Source organism: Colletes gigas, unplaced genomic scaffold (assembly GCF_013123115.1).
Source record: "Colletes gigas isolate AHSC1104 unplaced genomic scaffold, ASM1312311v1 Colletes_gigas_Sc00004, whole genome shotgun sequence".
In the NCBI taxonomy this organism is placed as follows: Eukaryota; Metazoa; Arthropoda; class Insecta; order Hymenoptera; family Colletidae; genus Colletes; species Colletes gigas.
In genome coordinates this window covers 9,603,155-9,620,136 of record NW_025106633.1, presented here as the reverse complement: position 1 = coordinate 9,620,136, position 16,982 = coordinate 9,603,155, and the positions used below count along the sequence as shown (strand labels likewise).

Sequence of the window (16,982 nt, the reverse complement as noted above, 5' to 3'; positions counted from 1 at the left end):
ATCAAAGAAATAAAATTAAAAATGTACAAAATATTAACTAAAAATGACTCCACCAACGCTGTGTTAATAATCCTGTAATGGATGCACGTAAAAAACAATTTATAGTAAATCACCATTGTAAGCACAAGTACGGAGAGTAATAAACAGTACATATAAAATAAATCGTGTAACAATTACGGAGCATAAACCGATGTAATAACGAAGTTTAGCCGCAATAAAAGCGCCAGCCACAGCTCGTCAATAATAATAACATTGCCGCGAGCTTCAGGTCCCAGAAAGTTTGTGCAAGTTTCGCAGGTGCACGCGCACCGGGGAATCGATCGATTCGTCCTGAGGCGAGAAAAACCTCTGTTCGTCGACCGCGCGCGAGACTCGAGCGGAATTTTAAACGGAAACGGTAATGGCCCCCCGTTTATCGAATTTAACGCGATTCCTTCCGCGAGCTTTTTCTGCCGCGACGCTAAACGAAACGAGCAGGATCTAATATTCCGACGATCAAGATCGTTTCACGTTCGATCGACGGTATCGAAATTTGTGGATCCGTACCACATCCAGAGAACGATAGACGACGTTGTCTGTGATTCGAGGAAACCGTGTGTGTTTTGGGGCTCGTTGTAACGATCGTTTTCGGGCTCGAACGCGTAAAACAATACGTTTTCTTGGCCCTCACGGAACACCGTCTGTCTGTAGAGTGTGGTTCCGGGAACTAGGTCAAGCTTTAGTTCTTTTCCATACGAAGATGCCACGCACTGGTACTCGATAATGCGGAAATCCCACGATGTTTGTTTTATTTATTCGATTCAATTACCAGTTGGAGAGGATTCAACACAAATTCATTCGTATGAGTAAATGAAACTGAAGATACGCCCGCATTTTTTGTCGCATTCTTTGCAATCATACATGCCAAAAGCATCTTATTAAATAAATATTATTATTATCGAATAATACATTTTAAAGGGCAATACCCTTTTTTACAAACTTATATAGGTAAAACAGAATATAACAATATAGTAACAGATATATGAGCCGTTTATTTTGAAATTGGCCCAAGTCCATTTAATTTAAGGGTTTGCGTTTCAATGAATTTAAAAATTTAATTAAATCCAAGGGTGTTAAATTTATAGTTCCTATTAAAATAGTGGCAATTATTAAGCGAATAATTTCCTTTTTCTTATCAAGAATGGAGTCAGGCCACTTTCAAAATTAACAGCCAGATTTGTATTATAAATGTACAATTATATACTATAGAATTACTATGTATACTAAATAAGGAATGTTACTCGTTTGTTACAATTTCGATAGTTGCAAAAAGTTCGCGTTGCATTTGCAATATTGGATCCAGCAAAAAAGTTACATCGTAAAAAGATAGTCCTTCCTCCGTTACGAGATTCAGCAGTTTTCCCCAATTTTTTGCACGCCAAAGCTCGTCCCAGTTTCGGGGATACCGCGAGTCTCGAAATGGTCGCGCGATCGCAGCTCGTCCGTCCGAGTTCACCGCGGATCATTCCACTGAAACGGCAAGTGGTAAGCGTCGCGATAGAGGCGGCCGAATGCCCGGCGAACTAACCGTCGAATAATTAACGCGCCCGTGCCGAACGGTGTCGCGAACTGCCTCGCGTTTCGAGGTCGGCCAACTTTTCCCGCTCTTTCGTGCGTTTTCTAGGTCATCCGTATCAAAGTTGTCCGGGGGGGAAAAAAATAAAAGAATTCCGATCGGTCGCGCGTATATTTCCTCGCGAGTGTTTACCTTCTCCTGACGACGTGGACGAGATTAAAAAATTTCCGACGGAACACACCCCGGGCCTCGAGGACGACTTTGTCGTGCTGGACCAACGAATTTCTGTTTCTGTTTCAGAGATCGTGGAGGGGGTGAAGAGGGGCGGAGGATCGCCTATGAGGCCCGCCATCGGCGAATCGTCCGCTGAGGAGGTGGTGAGTATTCGTGTTTTCCGCCTGGTGTCGCGTCTGTCTTTTTTTTTAACGCCTGTACTCGCCACCAGGGGTGGCTCTCATCTCTCTCGCAAGCGCTCGACCAATTCTTTCGTTCCTATATACAGAGTGTTTGGCCACACGTGAAAAAAATTTTAATGGGGGATTCTGGAGGCCAAAATAAGACGAAAATCAAGAATAGTAATTTGTTGATTCAGGCTTCGTTGAAAAGTTATTAACGTTTATAGTGGAGCCTGTACTGAATTTTTTTCTCGAAAATGCGCAGGATTTCGGGGGTATGTCTATTCACCGAATATGATTGTAACTGACCCCCGCAACCGAAAATAATTTTTTTATAGTGATCTGAAAATTTTTAATACCGTCGAAAAATTTCACATCTACTCGAATTTTTTTCTCGAAACTGAGTAAGATTTCGGAGGTATGTCTATTGATAAAAAATGATTGTAATTGACCCCTGCAACTAAAAATAATTTTTTTATAGTGATCTGAAAATTTTTAATTTTGCCGAAAAATGTCTCATCTTCGCGAATTTTTTTCTTGAAAGTGGGTAGGAATTCGGAGGTACGTCTATTCACCGAAAATGATAGTAATTGACCTTTGCAATCGAGAATAATTTTTTCAAAATGATTTGAAACTTTTCAATTTCACCGAAAAATTTAGGCACTACCACCCCTTGTCGATTTTTCTTAAAAATTCAATTTTGATTTTTAGTAATTTTGTTTGACGCCCTACAGAAAAGTTGTCTAATACTTTTTTGTAGCTACCTACGAGGTCTACTTCAGAAAAAAGTTTCATTCAAATATATTCACTATTGTAGGAGTTATGGTCGTCTGAAAATTGGACCATTTTTGTGGGGTTTTTCTCATTTTACGGGGTCAAGGAGCAACTTTTCCAACATTCTTAGGATTTCTAAATATTCTTCGCCAAAATACGCGCCGTTTGCGCGTTGAAACATTAAAATCCCCCAATCCGTTCGGGAGTTATGATATTTTAAAGATATAAATGAAATTTCGGGGGACCATTTTTAGGGGACATTAAATTTTCGGTCAGGAATTTTTTTCTCGAAATTGCGTAGGATTTCGGGGATATGTGTAATGACCAAAAATGATTGTAATCGACCTCTGCAGCCGAGAATATTTTTTTTAGGACGATTTGAAATTTTTTTTTTCCGTCGAAAAATTTCACACATTCTCGAATTTTTTTCTCGAAAGTGTGTAGGAATTCGAGTGTATGTATAATGACCAAAAATGATTGTAATTGACCTCCACAAACGAAAATAATTTTTCCAGAACGATTTGAAATTTTTTAATTTAGTCGTTAATAACATTTTAACGAAGGCTCAGTCGAGAAGTTGATATTCTTGATTTTCGTCCTATTTTGGCCTCTAAAACAATCTGTATATGTTGCTCGACCAACGTCTTGAACAGAGCCTGCTAGAGTTGCATTAGTTATGAGTACACTAGCAGGCCCCAGGACCAAACATTTCCCCTCTCCTTTTCTTGCTACTATCTCTACCATTCCTCTATCTAGTAAGAGATATACAATAGTAGTAGGTATATAATTAGTGCAGTAGTGTATCAACCTTTTTAGTCCTCTACTTTTACTATTCCAAACAGGTGGCCACTCTGATGAAACGATGCTGGGCGGAAGACGCCGCCGACAGACCAGACTTTTCCGCGCTCAAGCAAACGTTACGGAAAATGAACAAGTGAGTAGCCCGTATTCTCCCCATAAACTTCGAAACAAAGAATTTTGGTCCCCCATATCCGGACGAAAAACGAAATATCTCGCGTTTTAACGAGGGACGAGTAAAATCGTGGAAATCTCTGCGGCTAGTGAAACAGAGGAGGGAAAGAAAAATAGTCGTAAAATTTAAATGCGATGCAGTTTAACTTTACGAAGCAGGATTATTCGTGTCCTCGATTACCTCGTTTATCCGTTGCGTCGCCCCGAGACCGATTTCTTTGCTGCAAATGTAATTTCGTTTCCTCGTTTCCTCGTTTCCCTGCTTGTCCCGCTGACTAACGGCCGTTTCTCGTGCATTTTCTTCGTTCTGTTCGGAATCGAAACGCCGTTAACTCCGTCGAGCACGATAAATGCATACACAAGTATTTCGAGCCACGTTTTATTCGATAATAAATTCATACATCAGAACAGACGTTCGATAGTTCTCTTACATTCACGAACCGTGAAGAAACTTGATTTCTAAAGACAAACGTTCCATTTAATTCGTTACAATAAAATACTAACGCACATTTACTCCCACTAGTATTCGTACACTATAATGGTGATTCAATACAGATGAGAATTAACTTGTTTTTTATGGTTTTTAAAATTTGTACAAGTTCATTTTTTTCATACATTGAGATACGCTAATATTAGAACTATCAAATCAGTCAAAATGAACCATTTGTAATTTTAAATGAAACTTGTAAAAAATTTACCGTAATTTTGTATAAGAGAATATATAAACACTTATTTCCATTGCAATATATATTTATAAAAAATAAATAAATAAACACACTATAATTGTCCATATATGGGTGACAGGATTTACCATTATGATACTAGAAAAATGAATTCTCAAGTTAAGACGTCGAGGGAAATAAATTTGAACAGAGTTTGCAAATTTTAACAAGGTTATAACAAGTACTGAAACAAATTTTATGTTACGTAGCTTACAATGGTTTAAGATTAAAATTTTGTGCTGAATATTGTACAGTTTTGATCAGTGAACGTGTTAAATAAAATACGTGAGCGGTGGTGGCACGTAGAAAACAGTTCTCGGTCCGATCAGCGACGTTAAGCGGCGTTGGGCGCGTCCAGCAGAAGATGGGGTGACCACCGCCGCTTGGTGAAACTATTGTACTATGCATTTTTCGATGAATTTTCCAATCGAGCAATTACTTGTTCAATTAATATTAACAAAAAAAGACCATAATTACTTTGCAAATAGAAATACCCACAGTGGTAATAAATAATATTTAATAAAAACACACGGGGGGAAACAAATTCGTAAGGAAAAAACTCCTTTCCATTTCTAATCACCGTTATGGTGTACAAGTGCAATCATGGAGTGTGTTTAGTCGCTTGGAAACTTCAAAGCCTCAAAGTCCTTTCGGATCCTTACAGGATTAAATCGTCTTTCCGGGCTCGCATGAAATTCCCTTCCTTCTGCGTCGGCTCCGTTCTCCGTCCCTCTGATTCCGTCTTCGTCTCGGGGTCGATCGCCTCTATTATTGGCATAGTTGTGATGTTCCGTGCCAAGTTGGACCTACCTAAGAATTCGAGAAACATTCGAACCTCCGCGTTGATCGATCCGGGGGGGGGGGTCGATAATCGTAAGAAACGGGTTCAAATTTTCCGCGCTCTTTCGACAATCCCGATTAATCCCGGGAACCTTGAAACAAGTCCAAAATTCGATCAAAACGATAATTCAAACGGAGTCCATAGAGAAAGAGGTTGAGAACGGGATCGATTCGATTACAAACTTTCTCGACGTATATATAACCGGCACGGTGGTACTATATTTACCCGACAGAGAGCGTCTCGGGTTTCTCGTGAGAGGATCAAATCTAATGCGTTGTAAAATACACGGAGGACACGTAACACCGGCCAGTTAATTGATTTATATAAGAATAATATGTCCGTAGCTGCAATTTCGCCGCGGATGGATGTTTTTCCAGAGATATTAATCGTATCGGAGATAGTCACCGATTGTAATTGTGTTACCGACGTGGGTACCGCCTACGTCGCGCCGAGATAAATCTAAGAAATTTGTACCGTACCCGGTTCAATTATAGCGGAGATGCTGTTAAAGCGAGGGCGCTGGATAATTGGACAATATTCAAGGTACCGGGGCGGAACTAGAATGTTGTGTAAGAGTTTAACAGAGTAGACATGCTTGTAAAGACGGATAATAATAAGAATAAGAACTTTAAGAGCCCTGTTATATTATAACAATAGAAGGATTTGTTATATCGTTAACGAGCAAGTTAAATTGTGGAAATCCACTTGAACAGGGAAAATAGAAGAGTAACAAAATAATATAGCTTGAACATTAACAAATCTCTAGAAAGATAAATCTTCGTAAATGGGCCACTCGAGCTTCAGAGGGTGTACGAACGAATTCTTTTTAATATTTCGTATTTAAAGATCGACCATTTTGAACCGTTTTGAACAGGGAAAATTGAAGAGTAACAATAATATAGCCTTTTAAAATTACATTATTATTTTGCTCGTTGATGTAGCAGCATTGATTTAACAAATCTCTAGAAAGATAAATCTTTTTAATGTTTCGTATTTAAAGATCGACCACAGTTGATCCTTCTGTTTTGTTAATTTGTCGCGTCCTTCGATTCCTTCGTAAAGTTTGTTGGCGTCGCGAAACACCCTTTCGTAGTCCTCGATTAAAAGTTTGAATATCGTAGCGTCCCCGACACACTTTCGATGTTTTTAATCGGGGAAAAAGATAAGATTACGATCGTGGTGTAATTAAGATCCTTTAACGAATCGGATCCTCTCGATTTCTCTGGCATATGACGTACTATTGAGCAAACACACGTTTCAGGAGTGGTTCGAGCGCTCCTTTTTCGAATCTCGGCGACGTTTGGTCAGGGGAATCTCTCCGAGTGTTTTCTGTGGCAACATTTATTTGAAACGTTTCGAGAGTCGAACGTTTTCATCGATCGATACGGGCGCCCTGTTGCGCGGCGCTCTGCTCTCTGCGCAGATGTTCCCGCGTTTCCTCCATTTCCGTAACCACGTCCACGAGCGGATTTCAACGCAATTTTCTGCCGCGAACTTTTCCGATTCCGGACCATCGCTAACTTTGGGATTCATTAAATCCGACCAGTCGATAACGGAGCCAACTTAACTTCTCCGCTGCTACGCGGATCAAAAATTACCATTCGCTATATCGTGGAATCGAAATACTCGAGAGAAGGGGTCCTTGCGTATGCAATAATATTTGGAGCAAAGATCGATCGATTCCTTCAACGGCGAAAATCTTTCTCCAAATACGATCCTCCGGCGCTACTTCCGGTATTGTTGAGCGAAGAATGGCTGGTGATAGAACCGTTTGCTCGTTTCAGAGACCACGAGAGCAGCAATATCATGGATAATTTGCTCTCTCGCATGACGCAATACGCTACCAACTTGGAGGCCTTGGTGGCGGAACGAACCGCGGATTACCTCGAGGAGAAACGAAAATGCGAGGAACTTCTCTATCAGTTACTGCCAAGGTGAGCAAACACAGTAAAAAGAATCTGGCCTGAATAGTTCAGATCTTATGCCTTCCTGTTTTAAACTCGAGCTACGATACAAAAATCACGCAATTTGTAAACAGAACAATATAATCACATCTATTGGAATTGGGTGAAAAAGCAGTACACTTTGTAAGTAAAAATGAAACTTTATTCTGTGGTCTGGAAGGACGTCTTTACTCTGTCAAAACTGAACAGGAAGTGAAGCTTCAGATCCCCTAAAAGAAAATCTGGCGTCCACTTAAAAGGAAAGAAACCATTGCCTGCACAAAACAGACCCAGGCCAATGGACAGTTAGATTCAGTTTTGTAATGATTATTTATTAATAATCCAACAATATCTCTCCAAGCATCGTAGTTCGCTGGAGAATCATCCGTACACGTGTCGTGTTCGATCAATTTCAGTCACGAACGGTTCAAGTTCCGAACGTTAACGAGAAGATCCCCCACGGGTCAAGCGGTATCCCTTTGAATCGTAAAGTTCCGGAAATTGTTGTTGGTCAGAGGTTGGTTACGACGTAACTTTCAGGTCCGTCGCGTCTCAGCTGATACTCGGCCAGAGCGTAATCGCCGAAACTTACGACCAAGTGACCATCTACTTCAGCGACATCGTAGGATTCACGAAACTCTCCGCGGAGAGCACGCCCCTCCAGGTGGTGGATCTACTCAACGATCTCTACACGTGCTTCGATTCCATCATCGAGAACTTTGACGTCTACAAGGTATGTTCACGATCTTACATGCTTTGGAAATTTGGAAAGATTCTCGAGTAATACACTGTCTTCTTTTTCTAGGTGGAGACGATAGGCGACGCTTATATGGTAGTGTCGGGATTGCCCGTAAGAAACGGCACGAATCACGCCAGGGAGATTGCTAGGATGAGCTTAGCGCTAAGGGACACCGTGATGACCTTCAGTATTCGCCATAGACCCAGCGAGCAGCTGAAGCTTCGAATTGGAATGCATTCCGGTAAAAGTCGAACCTCCTGAAACCATCCTTTCGTATTCCTCGCACTCCTTTACCTTCTGGGAAGAAAAAACGAGAATGAAAATTGTATTCTGTTGTTAATTTTACTCCACGCTGGTCAGTTTGATGATTGAATTGTTAAAAAGTGCATAATCTGTTGCAACTTCCATGTTCCAGGACCTTGCGTGGCTGGAGTGGTCGGTTTAAAGATGCCAAGGTACTGTCTCTTCGGAGACACCGTCAACACGGCTTCTAGAATGGAGAGCAACGGAGAAGGTATAATTGCAGGGTCTTCTTATATTTCAGTGTCCATTTGTACCGTTTTCATGTATCTTGTGTTTGTTACTCCCGTCTCAAGCTCTAATGATCCACGTGAGCCCAAAGACGAAGGAGATCTTGGACACCTTTGGAACGTTCGAGCTGATTTGCAGAGGAGAGGTGAACCTGAAGGTGAGGTCTTTTTCGCCGAGAGCTTTTCTATCGTTAATAATTACTCGTTACTTTGAGACTCCTGCCTCGCTCGCAGGGCAAGGGCAAGATGACCACGTACTGGTTGACGGGCGAGAAGTCGACGAACAATAACCTACAGCCAGTAAGCGCGATGCCGACGCCGTTGGCTGGAGCGATAGAAGCACCAGCGGCCATGACAGTTATCGCGCCGACCACGACGACGATAATCGCTCAAGCTACGTCGACGTTCGATCCGCGACAGGACGAAACAGCGAACGTGGCGGATCAGGCTAAAGTTCAAGAGAAACGGTCGTCCCAGACGGTGCAGCAAAACTGTCAGGATCAAAATACGAATCACAGAGCGTCGCAGAAGCTCCAAGAGCAGCCACGATTCCAGTCGAGCCAGCAGAAGGGTCAGCAGCTCAGACAGCAGAGCCCCGGTCGAAACGAGGGCCAAATTCAAAGTCGAAAGGGCGGCAATGAGGGCAACGGCGACGGTTCGCCGTCACGAAATCGCGTCTCCGTCGGTTCGAACAACGCGGTTCCTCAGAGTCGACGGTCCTATCAGTCCGGGGACAGTCTGCCCAATCACACGGAAAGCGGTCCCAACGCGCCTCTGCTTGTACCCGCGACGCCCCTCCCCCGCGTTTAGCTCGATTGCACCTATCGCGCGACGTCTCGCGGCGTTTCGTCGATAAACCGATTTCATTCCTAATACGTGTATCGTTGTTTCGTCTAGAATAGCAGCGAGCTCCGATCGGCGAGCCCGATCGATATTTGGGTCCACTCGTTCGAAAGAAAGACTTTCGATGATAAAATTAAGAAATCACGGGAACACGGAATCGCCCGTTCCGCCGAGGTACGAAGGGAGGATCTCGTTTTCTCCCCGTCTCGTTCCGGTTCGTTCCTCGGTCCAGACGGTTCGTCGTTCCGTAGATCCGTAGATCCGTCTTCTGGGCAACCGTGTCGATACATTTCGAGGACCAGCGCTTTCGGTAGAGAAACCGCCGCTAAACTCCCCGGATAACCGAGGCGAAACGAATTATTTTTTGCGCGTGCGTCGGAAGCGGAGATCGGTCGAAGAAGACAGAGACAGCACCGGTCGTCGTTTCATTGGCTTGGAAAGGTTCGCGATGCAGGAAGTGCGAGGTATTGGTAGACGGGAGACGATGCGATTGGTTGGCGGCGTGTCGAGGAATGCGCGCGAATCGAGCCGCGCATGCGCGTATTTCTATGTTGACGAAGAACAGATTATATATTTACGACGAGTTAAAGTTAGCATCGGTGTACAAAAGCGTTATAGCGAACAGAGGCTGGGCCTCGTACGGAAACCGTCTGTCGAACGATGGAGCTTCGGGCGAGGGACACCCGAACGCGCTCGATGCGCGGCATAAAAGAAAGTATGGGTTAGAAGAATCGACGCCACCCCCGGCGTCGCGATCGCCCACGGCGCCTCTTAAACTGATCGAATTTCTCTCTATTCGTGTCAATCTCTTTTAACGATGTAACGGTCGATATTCCGGAAATAAAGTTTCATCGTTTTTGAAAGTCAGTCGGCGTTGTTGCGCCTCTTCCGACCTAGTCCTCCGCGATCCTCGGTATATTCCAAGACGTCCCGTCTTCCTGCATCGAATTCCCCAAGAAACTATCCCGACATTCACCTAGCTGACGAAGGATCGGTCCACTGGAGCCGCCATAAACGTCAAAGGTACAAAATTAATCGTTTTAACGGAGTGTTTCGATCTGAACGATTTTTAGGTTAGGGTCACTCCACCCCCGAATCGATCAGTTTTTTCCCGCGTGTTTGGGGATTTGGTTCGTATTAAAATACCGATGTATCCATATAGAATTAAGTGGGTGAACCATTTATGTTCGAATCTACGTTTTTTCGCGTGTTTTAGATTCCTTGTTCGATTGATATGACAATCGTTGCTAAGAACATGTTCGAGAGTAAAAATTGTGAAAACCATCGTTTCTATAGGGGACGTTGGTCCATCCGTATTTTATGCAACCCAACGTACGTCTCGGGACGCCGTCGGTAACGTTGAGATCATAAGTAGAAATCTGTGATTTGAACAAAAATTTTCATATCATTTCCCTGTGTGTAATGTTTCAGGTGTAACCGTGTTAGCATAAACTAGTGGACAAAGAACTGGACGATGGCTTATTTCCAGCTTTGTCGAGTCGTGGATTATTTGAAATATTCTTCAGGGGCAAACTTCCTTCCAGATAACCATCAAACATTATCTCATCCGTTAACTAATCAGATGACGAGTCGCTTCCCTATTAACCGATTTCTATCTCGAACGTCATACGAAAGATATTCAATGCCATCATAGCCAGTAAACTAACCAGAATCATTATTATCAATGAGCATCATAGTTCCGTGTTCGGCCGCTCAACGAGAACATCCGGGGAAAAAATTTGGGCGCCCATAACGGTGGCGCATAGCCGCACCTAGCGCAGAGGACGCGGCATTCGAGTGTACTATTTATCTTTTTCGAGTATAACCAAGCTAAGAAAGCATGTAGCTGTTTATACCTAACGCCTTTGACTGTTCGAGTGATTCTTGGTCGCAAATGCTTTGCTCGAACGTTTGAATTAAAATTGCTGGGCGAGGCAAGGAGAACGAGACGTTGAAAATTAGCTGCGAAACTCGAACGACGGCTATCGGGAGCGAAAGAAAGTACCGGTGAAAAGAACGGAGCGGGGCGCGACGGGAGAGAAGAGAGAGAAGTGGCGTAAAGAAAACGGGTAGAAGGAAAAAGATCGCGTTCGCGGACAGGCCAGAGGCATTTCCATTTAAGGCACCCCGCGTGCAATCTCTCGCTCCTCACGGCGCCACTTTGACACGCATATTCCCGAAGCGTTTGCACCACCTTCGTAACACGGTTTTCTCACCGGAGACCATCGACGTTTATTTATTTATCAGGGATAGAAATCGATCGATGAATATTTAGATTTGGAAAATTCAAGGTAGAATCTGCGAACGTTTAAAACCGGATCCGGATAAAAATCGTTTCGTAAAGTTTACCACTTCGCGAAACAGTGTTTACGGTATTATAATTTAGAGAAATGCGACGTGGGTGTGGTGTCGACTCGAAAAGTCGACGCTCGAGTATTCGTGGTGTGAAACCTGCCCGGAAAGTTATTGGCGTTACGGTTTGATCCATATTATATTAACGTCTGGACCCGACTCGCCATTTCTCGTTCGCGTCGTGTTTCGTCAACCCACTCTAAACTTATATTTTCTCGATCCCCTGGCGGGATTCCTTGTTCGATTACCGCGACGTGGTTTACGGTCCTTGTCTCTCTCCTCGATTATTCTCACTTGTTCGGCGTACTCGAAATTCCTGCCTCCGCCGTTCTCGTAAATTCGATCTCGTTACTTACTCCTCCGTGCCAACGTTCTGGCACATGCCAGATAATGCTACGACCACCGGATCCTGTCTGTGTCCGTCTCTACCTGTTCCTCGAACTACTAAATTTCAAACCTCCTTTTCCTACGTGTCTGTCGCTATTATAAATCTCTCCACGGATTATTTGATACCTTTTTAAAGCGATACTGTTCATTTTTAGGAACAAAAAAATTAATTGAGTAGTTTCAGTGAGATATAGATATCATCTGTTTCTATTGTGGACTATATCGCTTCCCGTACTCGCCACCAGAGGGACCGTTCCTCTCGCAAGCGTTCGACCTTCCATTAGCACATACACCCTCCTCGACCGACTCCCTCATCGATCACATTTTTTTAGGAACATACGTAGATTTTTGAAGAACATTTAACGTGTGTTCTAGATGCAAGGAAAAAAGCCTTGTTTTCTCAATTTGTCAGTTAGTTTTTCACAACAGAAGAGAGACAGCGTCTGTTTAGAAACTTTTCTTTATTGCGAAAAAAATACACATAGGTTAAATGAGAATAAGATAGAAATATCGGTCATTTTCACTTCCAAGCGTTCCGGTTGGTCGTTTACGGTTCTTCATTGATCGGGACAGGCTTAGCATTAACATCGTTGAGGTCCAAGGTGAAGCCAAAGACTATGGTGTTGGTGGTGGCGGTGATGGGTGGCTCGTAAATCTTGACGACGTGTCGAAGAGTATCGTTTACGATACTTTCTTTGGTCTCGCGAACGACCGTCCTGCCGCCGGACGTGACGCCGGATTGAATGACCTTCATGCCACTTTGGGTCGTCGTGATAATACTGTTGCCACTGCTCGATTGCGACACCGAGCCATTGCCTGCAGAAACAATTACGATCGTTGGTCGATACAGATCGGTTCTCGCGAGTAAGAAAAAACGATCTCGTTGCCTTGAGAGAGAACGGATCTCTCGTTTTCGATAGTGAAAGGCCTGAAAGGCTGAAACGCGCCGCGATTTTGAGACGGCGTCGAAAAGCCGGCAAGAACGGAAAAATCGAACGCTCGTTAAGAACGTGGCTGTGTCGTGTATCGCTTACTTGTGCTCTCGTTCAGGTTTCTGGTCAGTCCATGTGCATGCGCCAGATTCTGCTGCACCGTCGCCTGTACTTGTCGCTGGATTTGTTGGTTCAACATCTGGATGTTGTTATTGAGGCTGGTCTGCCAATCCATACCCTCCTGCTGTCCAACGCACACGCTGTCGAACGAAGGTTATTTACGCGTAGAAAACTGGCCACGGAATGTCGACACGTGATCGTCGAAAATACGTTATACCGCGTCGCGACGAAAGCGACACTGGTGTAACGATCGACTAACCTGCTCAATATTGCTATAAGGAGCAACGCCCGGTACATCTGTCCCGTCATCCTTCCTGCAAGTTCTGAGAACGTCCACGCGCCCCGATACAACGGGAAAAGAAAATTGTAAATTCTGTTTTATCATACGGAAATAAGAGGCTAGAGTGTCTCCCCTTACGCTGAGTTCTCACGTTTTTCGACCTTCTCTCTTCTCCGGGTTCCTAGTCCTCCTCTTTCGTTCGCTTTGATGCTGCGTGAAATATCCCTAGATTTGAAACGAACTGAGACGTGTTCTCCCCCTCGGATCTATCTATCGACGGACGACCGAGTTCGACTAGTTCGAGGTGTTCGAGCCGCTTGGAATTGTATGCCGATTGTCGCGAGGTGGTATTTCAGCTGTTTCTCTTTTACAAGAGCAAGAAGGAAAGGCTCACGCTACCGTTCTTTATCGATTTCACGAAGTTGCGTGAAGGCTGAGCTCACGTCACGTGGCTCGTCAGGTAGTATATGACTGCTATCACCACCATTTAGACGCTAAGTTCATCGTCATTTGTTCGAAATGACATATACATTGTTTATAAACATTTTATGTAAATCTTAAGAAGGATTAAGATCAAATAAACTTTATCTCTATGTTGTCTATCTGCTGTTACAGTAGTGACAGTGTTTTGTTTGTACTCCTCGCGGGTCGCTGGGCGGTAGAAATGACCAGGATGGAGAAAGAGGGGGCGTAGACATACGTACAGCAGTCGTCTCGCTTGAAGTCCCGCGGAAGGAATGCGGGAGAAGTAGAAGGGTTACACGTATACATTGATCTCTTGCTCTCTATTCGTCGCGAGAGTTACACACACATGTGGACTGCCTGAGAGCAAGGGAGCAAGATAGATAGATGGTCTGACTCCTCTTGGCCCTGTGGCGTCCCGCGACACTTCAAGCGAGGCGATTACTATACATATGTAGCCTACTCTCTGTAGACTTTTAACCCTTTGCAAACCTATGTCGAGTCCCACTCGACATTTTTTCAAGTCCAAACCAAGGAGATATCATACACTTGAAAATTAAAAAATACAACAATAAATAAAACAGATATTTAATTGAATTTGTTTGTTCCTCTATTTTTGTTTAAATTTGCCCTACTTTTTAGCTAACGCAAATTTCAAATAAACCACTTAAAAGCGTAGGAAGCAAATATAATTCGGAGTGCAAAGGATTAAAGGGCGATTGTTTAAATATGTTAAATCTGTTTAAAAATCGCGCTGGCGCCGAGTTCGGTCTTAAAACGTGTTATTTCCGCCAAAAAAAATTTTCGAAGTTTGTCTTCATTATGATAGATTACTTATACTTTACATAAGTCGGAAAATAAAAATGCTGCGGTCAGTCGAGACTTGGAATCGTATACCGATTATCGCGAGGTCGTGTTTCAACTGTTTCTCTTTCACAAGAGCGAGAAGGAAAGGCTCACACTAGCGTTCTTTGTCAGTTTCCCGAAGTTGCGCGAAATGGCGAGCTCACGTGCACCGTGGCTCGTACCATAGTGTATGCTCGCTATCCCCACCACTCCGTTACTCAATTGTACCCGATCTGGCCACGCTGTTCGAGCGTTTACTTTTCCTTGGCTTTGTGTTCTGTTTGCGCACGACCGGGCGTGTGTGTGTTCGTGCTCGACGGTGTTTGAAATTACACAATTCGTTACATCTATTCTCTTGTTGACGTACCCGTCGCTCGACTGTTTAACAGGTTAAACGCCTAGCTAATTTTCATTCGCTTTCCCTTTTCGCGGCGTGTAAATACAGAGAATGCGTGTATGCAGTAAACAACGAACACCGAGGGGGAGACGATTTCGTTAACTTCGTTAGACGATTGTTTAGTATTTTTTGAATTCAATACAAGCGATCCTTCGAGCGTTCCGAAAGCCAACATGGCGTTTAACGATATTCTTCGAATTACGGAATTAAATAAATTCACGATCTTGTTGTTTATCTAATTATACGTTCGTAGGATGTTTATCCGGTTTACTCGAGAGCCCGTGGTATCTCATTTTATGCAGATCGAAGAATACTTACCGCATTCTCGCGGTTTCCATTCAGCGACGATAATTCGAATCCTACGGATAAGTGCCATTGACGAGGAGCGTGGTTCTTGGAATTTATTAACCGCGTTCGACCTTGCGGCGGTCGCGTACTCCACGTAACAATGACAGGTGCAATTACCTGGCCCCAGGTATCGCATGATGGGTTCGAGTGGCCAAGTTAAAACCTAAAAAAATTGCTCCTTCTCCCCGTCGATTCGAACGCGAACGTAATCGATGACGTCGACAGAATCCCGTGTCGCGTCTCAAAGGAACACTCATCGTGAGCCCGATAACACTAGAGGTCGCAGGGTTATCACATTTCGCTCGACTTGCGATATCAATTTATTTATTATCGAACGGTTTAGATACTCTTTATTAAAGCAACAGAAATCAGATTACCGTAGATAGGAGTAAAAAGAAACGTAGATAATGAAAATTTAGTCGCGCGAGCTATGTTATTATTTAAGTATCGTCAATTTTTATTACTGTTATTTATTGTTCTCCGTATCGACTGTGTCGTTTTTGCAAATTGCAATGGAAACTTTTGCAACGTTTTACCGCGAAGGAAAAGTATCGGTAGATCAAAATAGATTAACACGTGAGTCACGTACGTGTGGCAACAATGTTTATTTAATGTTCGTAGCGAGTATAATTTATAGACCTGTTGTATTCTACGGGACACATTATTTAGAACATTCAGTTGGTTCGTTAAACGCATTTAATTTGTACGCGGTTAAAAATATGCGCAGTATTAATTAAAATTATCGTGAATGTTGTAATACTAATCGAAAGACGATAACGTTAAGAATAATCGATATACGTATGACATCATTTGTAGGAATTGTTGCTCCTCTTGAAGATTGTTAGCGATAAAAATTGTAACCATAAGCGATTTTTAATAATAAATTCTCTGTCTCGAGATGCTTAGAGCAGGGTGAAGGTGTTGTCGATGTTTACATAAAGGGACTGTCGTCGTTAGCGAAAAGAAACTCCAGAAAATTAGCACACGAATTACGTAATTACGGCGCGAAGAAACCGGGCCAGTTGCCTGCGTGGTATCCGTTTTCCGAAAGATCCTTTTAAATTCCCCCCTTAAAATCCGTCGAGAGGCTCGGAATAAAGGGGGGAAGGATTCGTCGAGGAGGACAGAAACTGGTTTCGTATTCGTATTCGGATTCGGATTATGCGCTCGAAATTGTACTCGCGTCCTATACGCGTATAACAGCTCTGGGCTACGCGTCGACCCCCCACGCGATCTGTCCTACGGTAAACGTGCATCTTCCATCTTCCATCTTCCATCTTCTCGTCCTTGAACCCTCTTTCTCCTCTTCTCCTTGCGTCCCCCTCCTCCGCGCCACGTCGAGTCGCCACGCTCGAAAAAACCACGCTTGATTTTCTCCGCTCCCCCCCCCCACCAGTGTCCGTCGTATATTCACGAACGATACTCGAACGCTTCCCGATCCTCCACCTATATATTTACACCTCCAACTTTGCGAGCAGGTAGCAAGGGGCCCCGGATCGTAAACGCGTAATCGTTTCGCTCCTCCTCTTCGTCCCCCGTCCTCC

General features: G+C 43.6%; 2 protein-coding genes across 4 annotated transcripts in view; one reads left to right on the top strand and one right to left on the bottom strand.

Moving 5' to 3' along the window:
- The window catches only part of LOC122394876 (atrial natriuretic peptide receptor 1-like), a 48,043-nt gene extending 37,896 nt beyond the window's left edge, over positions 1-10,147 (top strand). The window contains exons 16-23 of the mRNA XM_043392061.1: positions 1,856-1,932; positions 3,567-3,658; positions 7,044-7,193; positions 7,743-7,935; positions 8,008-8,182; positions 8,357-8,455; positions 8,538-8,629; positions 8,706-10,147. Of these exons, the coding sequence (XP_043247996.1) occupies positions 1,856-1,932; positions 3,567-3,658; positions 7,044-7,193; positions 7,743-7,935; positions 8,008-8,182; positions 8,357-8,455; positions 8,538-8,629; positions 8,706-9,281 (1,454 nt within the window). The 3' untranslated portion in view covers positions 9,282-10,147. The remainder of the gene's footprint in view (positions 1-1,855; positions 1,933-3,566; positions 3,659-7,043; positions 7,194-7,742; positions 7,936-8,007; positions 8,183-8,356; positions 8,456-8,537; positions 8,630-8,705) is intronic.
- Positions 10,148-12,495: 2,348 nt separating this feature from the next.
- On the bottom strand, positions 12,496-13,721 carry LOC122405347. 3 transcript variants are annotated; one of them, XM_043410028.1, is made up of 4 exons: positions 13,493-13,721; positions 13,365-13,428; positions 13,088-13,245; positions 12,496-12,869 (listed from the first exon to the last, which is right to left on the bottom strand). In XM_043410028.1, exons 2-4 carry the CDS (start codon positions 13,412-13,414, stop codon positions 12,601-12,603), a joined length of 477 nt encoding a protein of 158 aa, XP_043265963.1. In that variant the 5' UTR covers positions 13,415-13,428; positions 13,493-13,721; the 3' UTR covers positions 12,496-12,600. The 3 variants fall into 3 exon arrangements, with proteins under 3 accessions (XP_043265963.1, XP_043265962.1, XP_043265961.1); XM_043410027.1 differs by having other exon boundaries at positions 13,524-13,721; XM_043410026.1 differs by having other exon boundaries at positions 13,537-13,721.
- Between the last annotated feature and the right edge of the window lie 3,261 nt (positions 13,722-16,982).

Coding starts and splice junctions, on each gene's coding strand:
- LOC122405347 (XM_043410028.1), bottom strand. CDS start 13,414: ATGACGGGACAGATGTACCGGGCGTTGCTCCTTATAGCAATATTGAGC. Junction 13,246..13,364: donor CTTATAGCAATATTGAGCAG/GTTAGTCGATCG, acceptor TTCGTTCGACAG/CGTGTGCGTTGGACAGCAGG. Junction 12,870..13,087: donor AAACCTGAACGAGAGCACAA/GTAAGCGATACA, acceptor TTGTTTCTGCAG/GCAATGGCTCGGTGTCGCAA.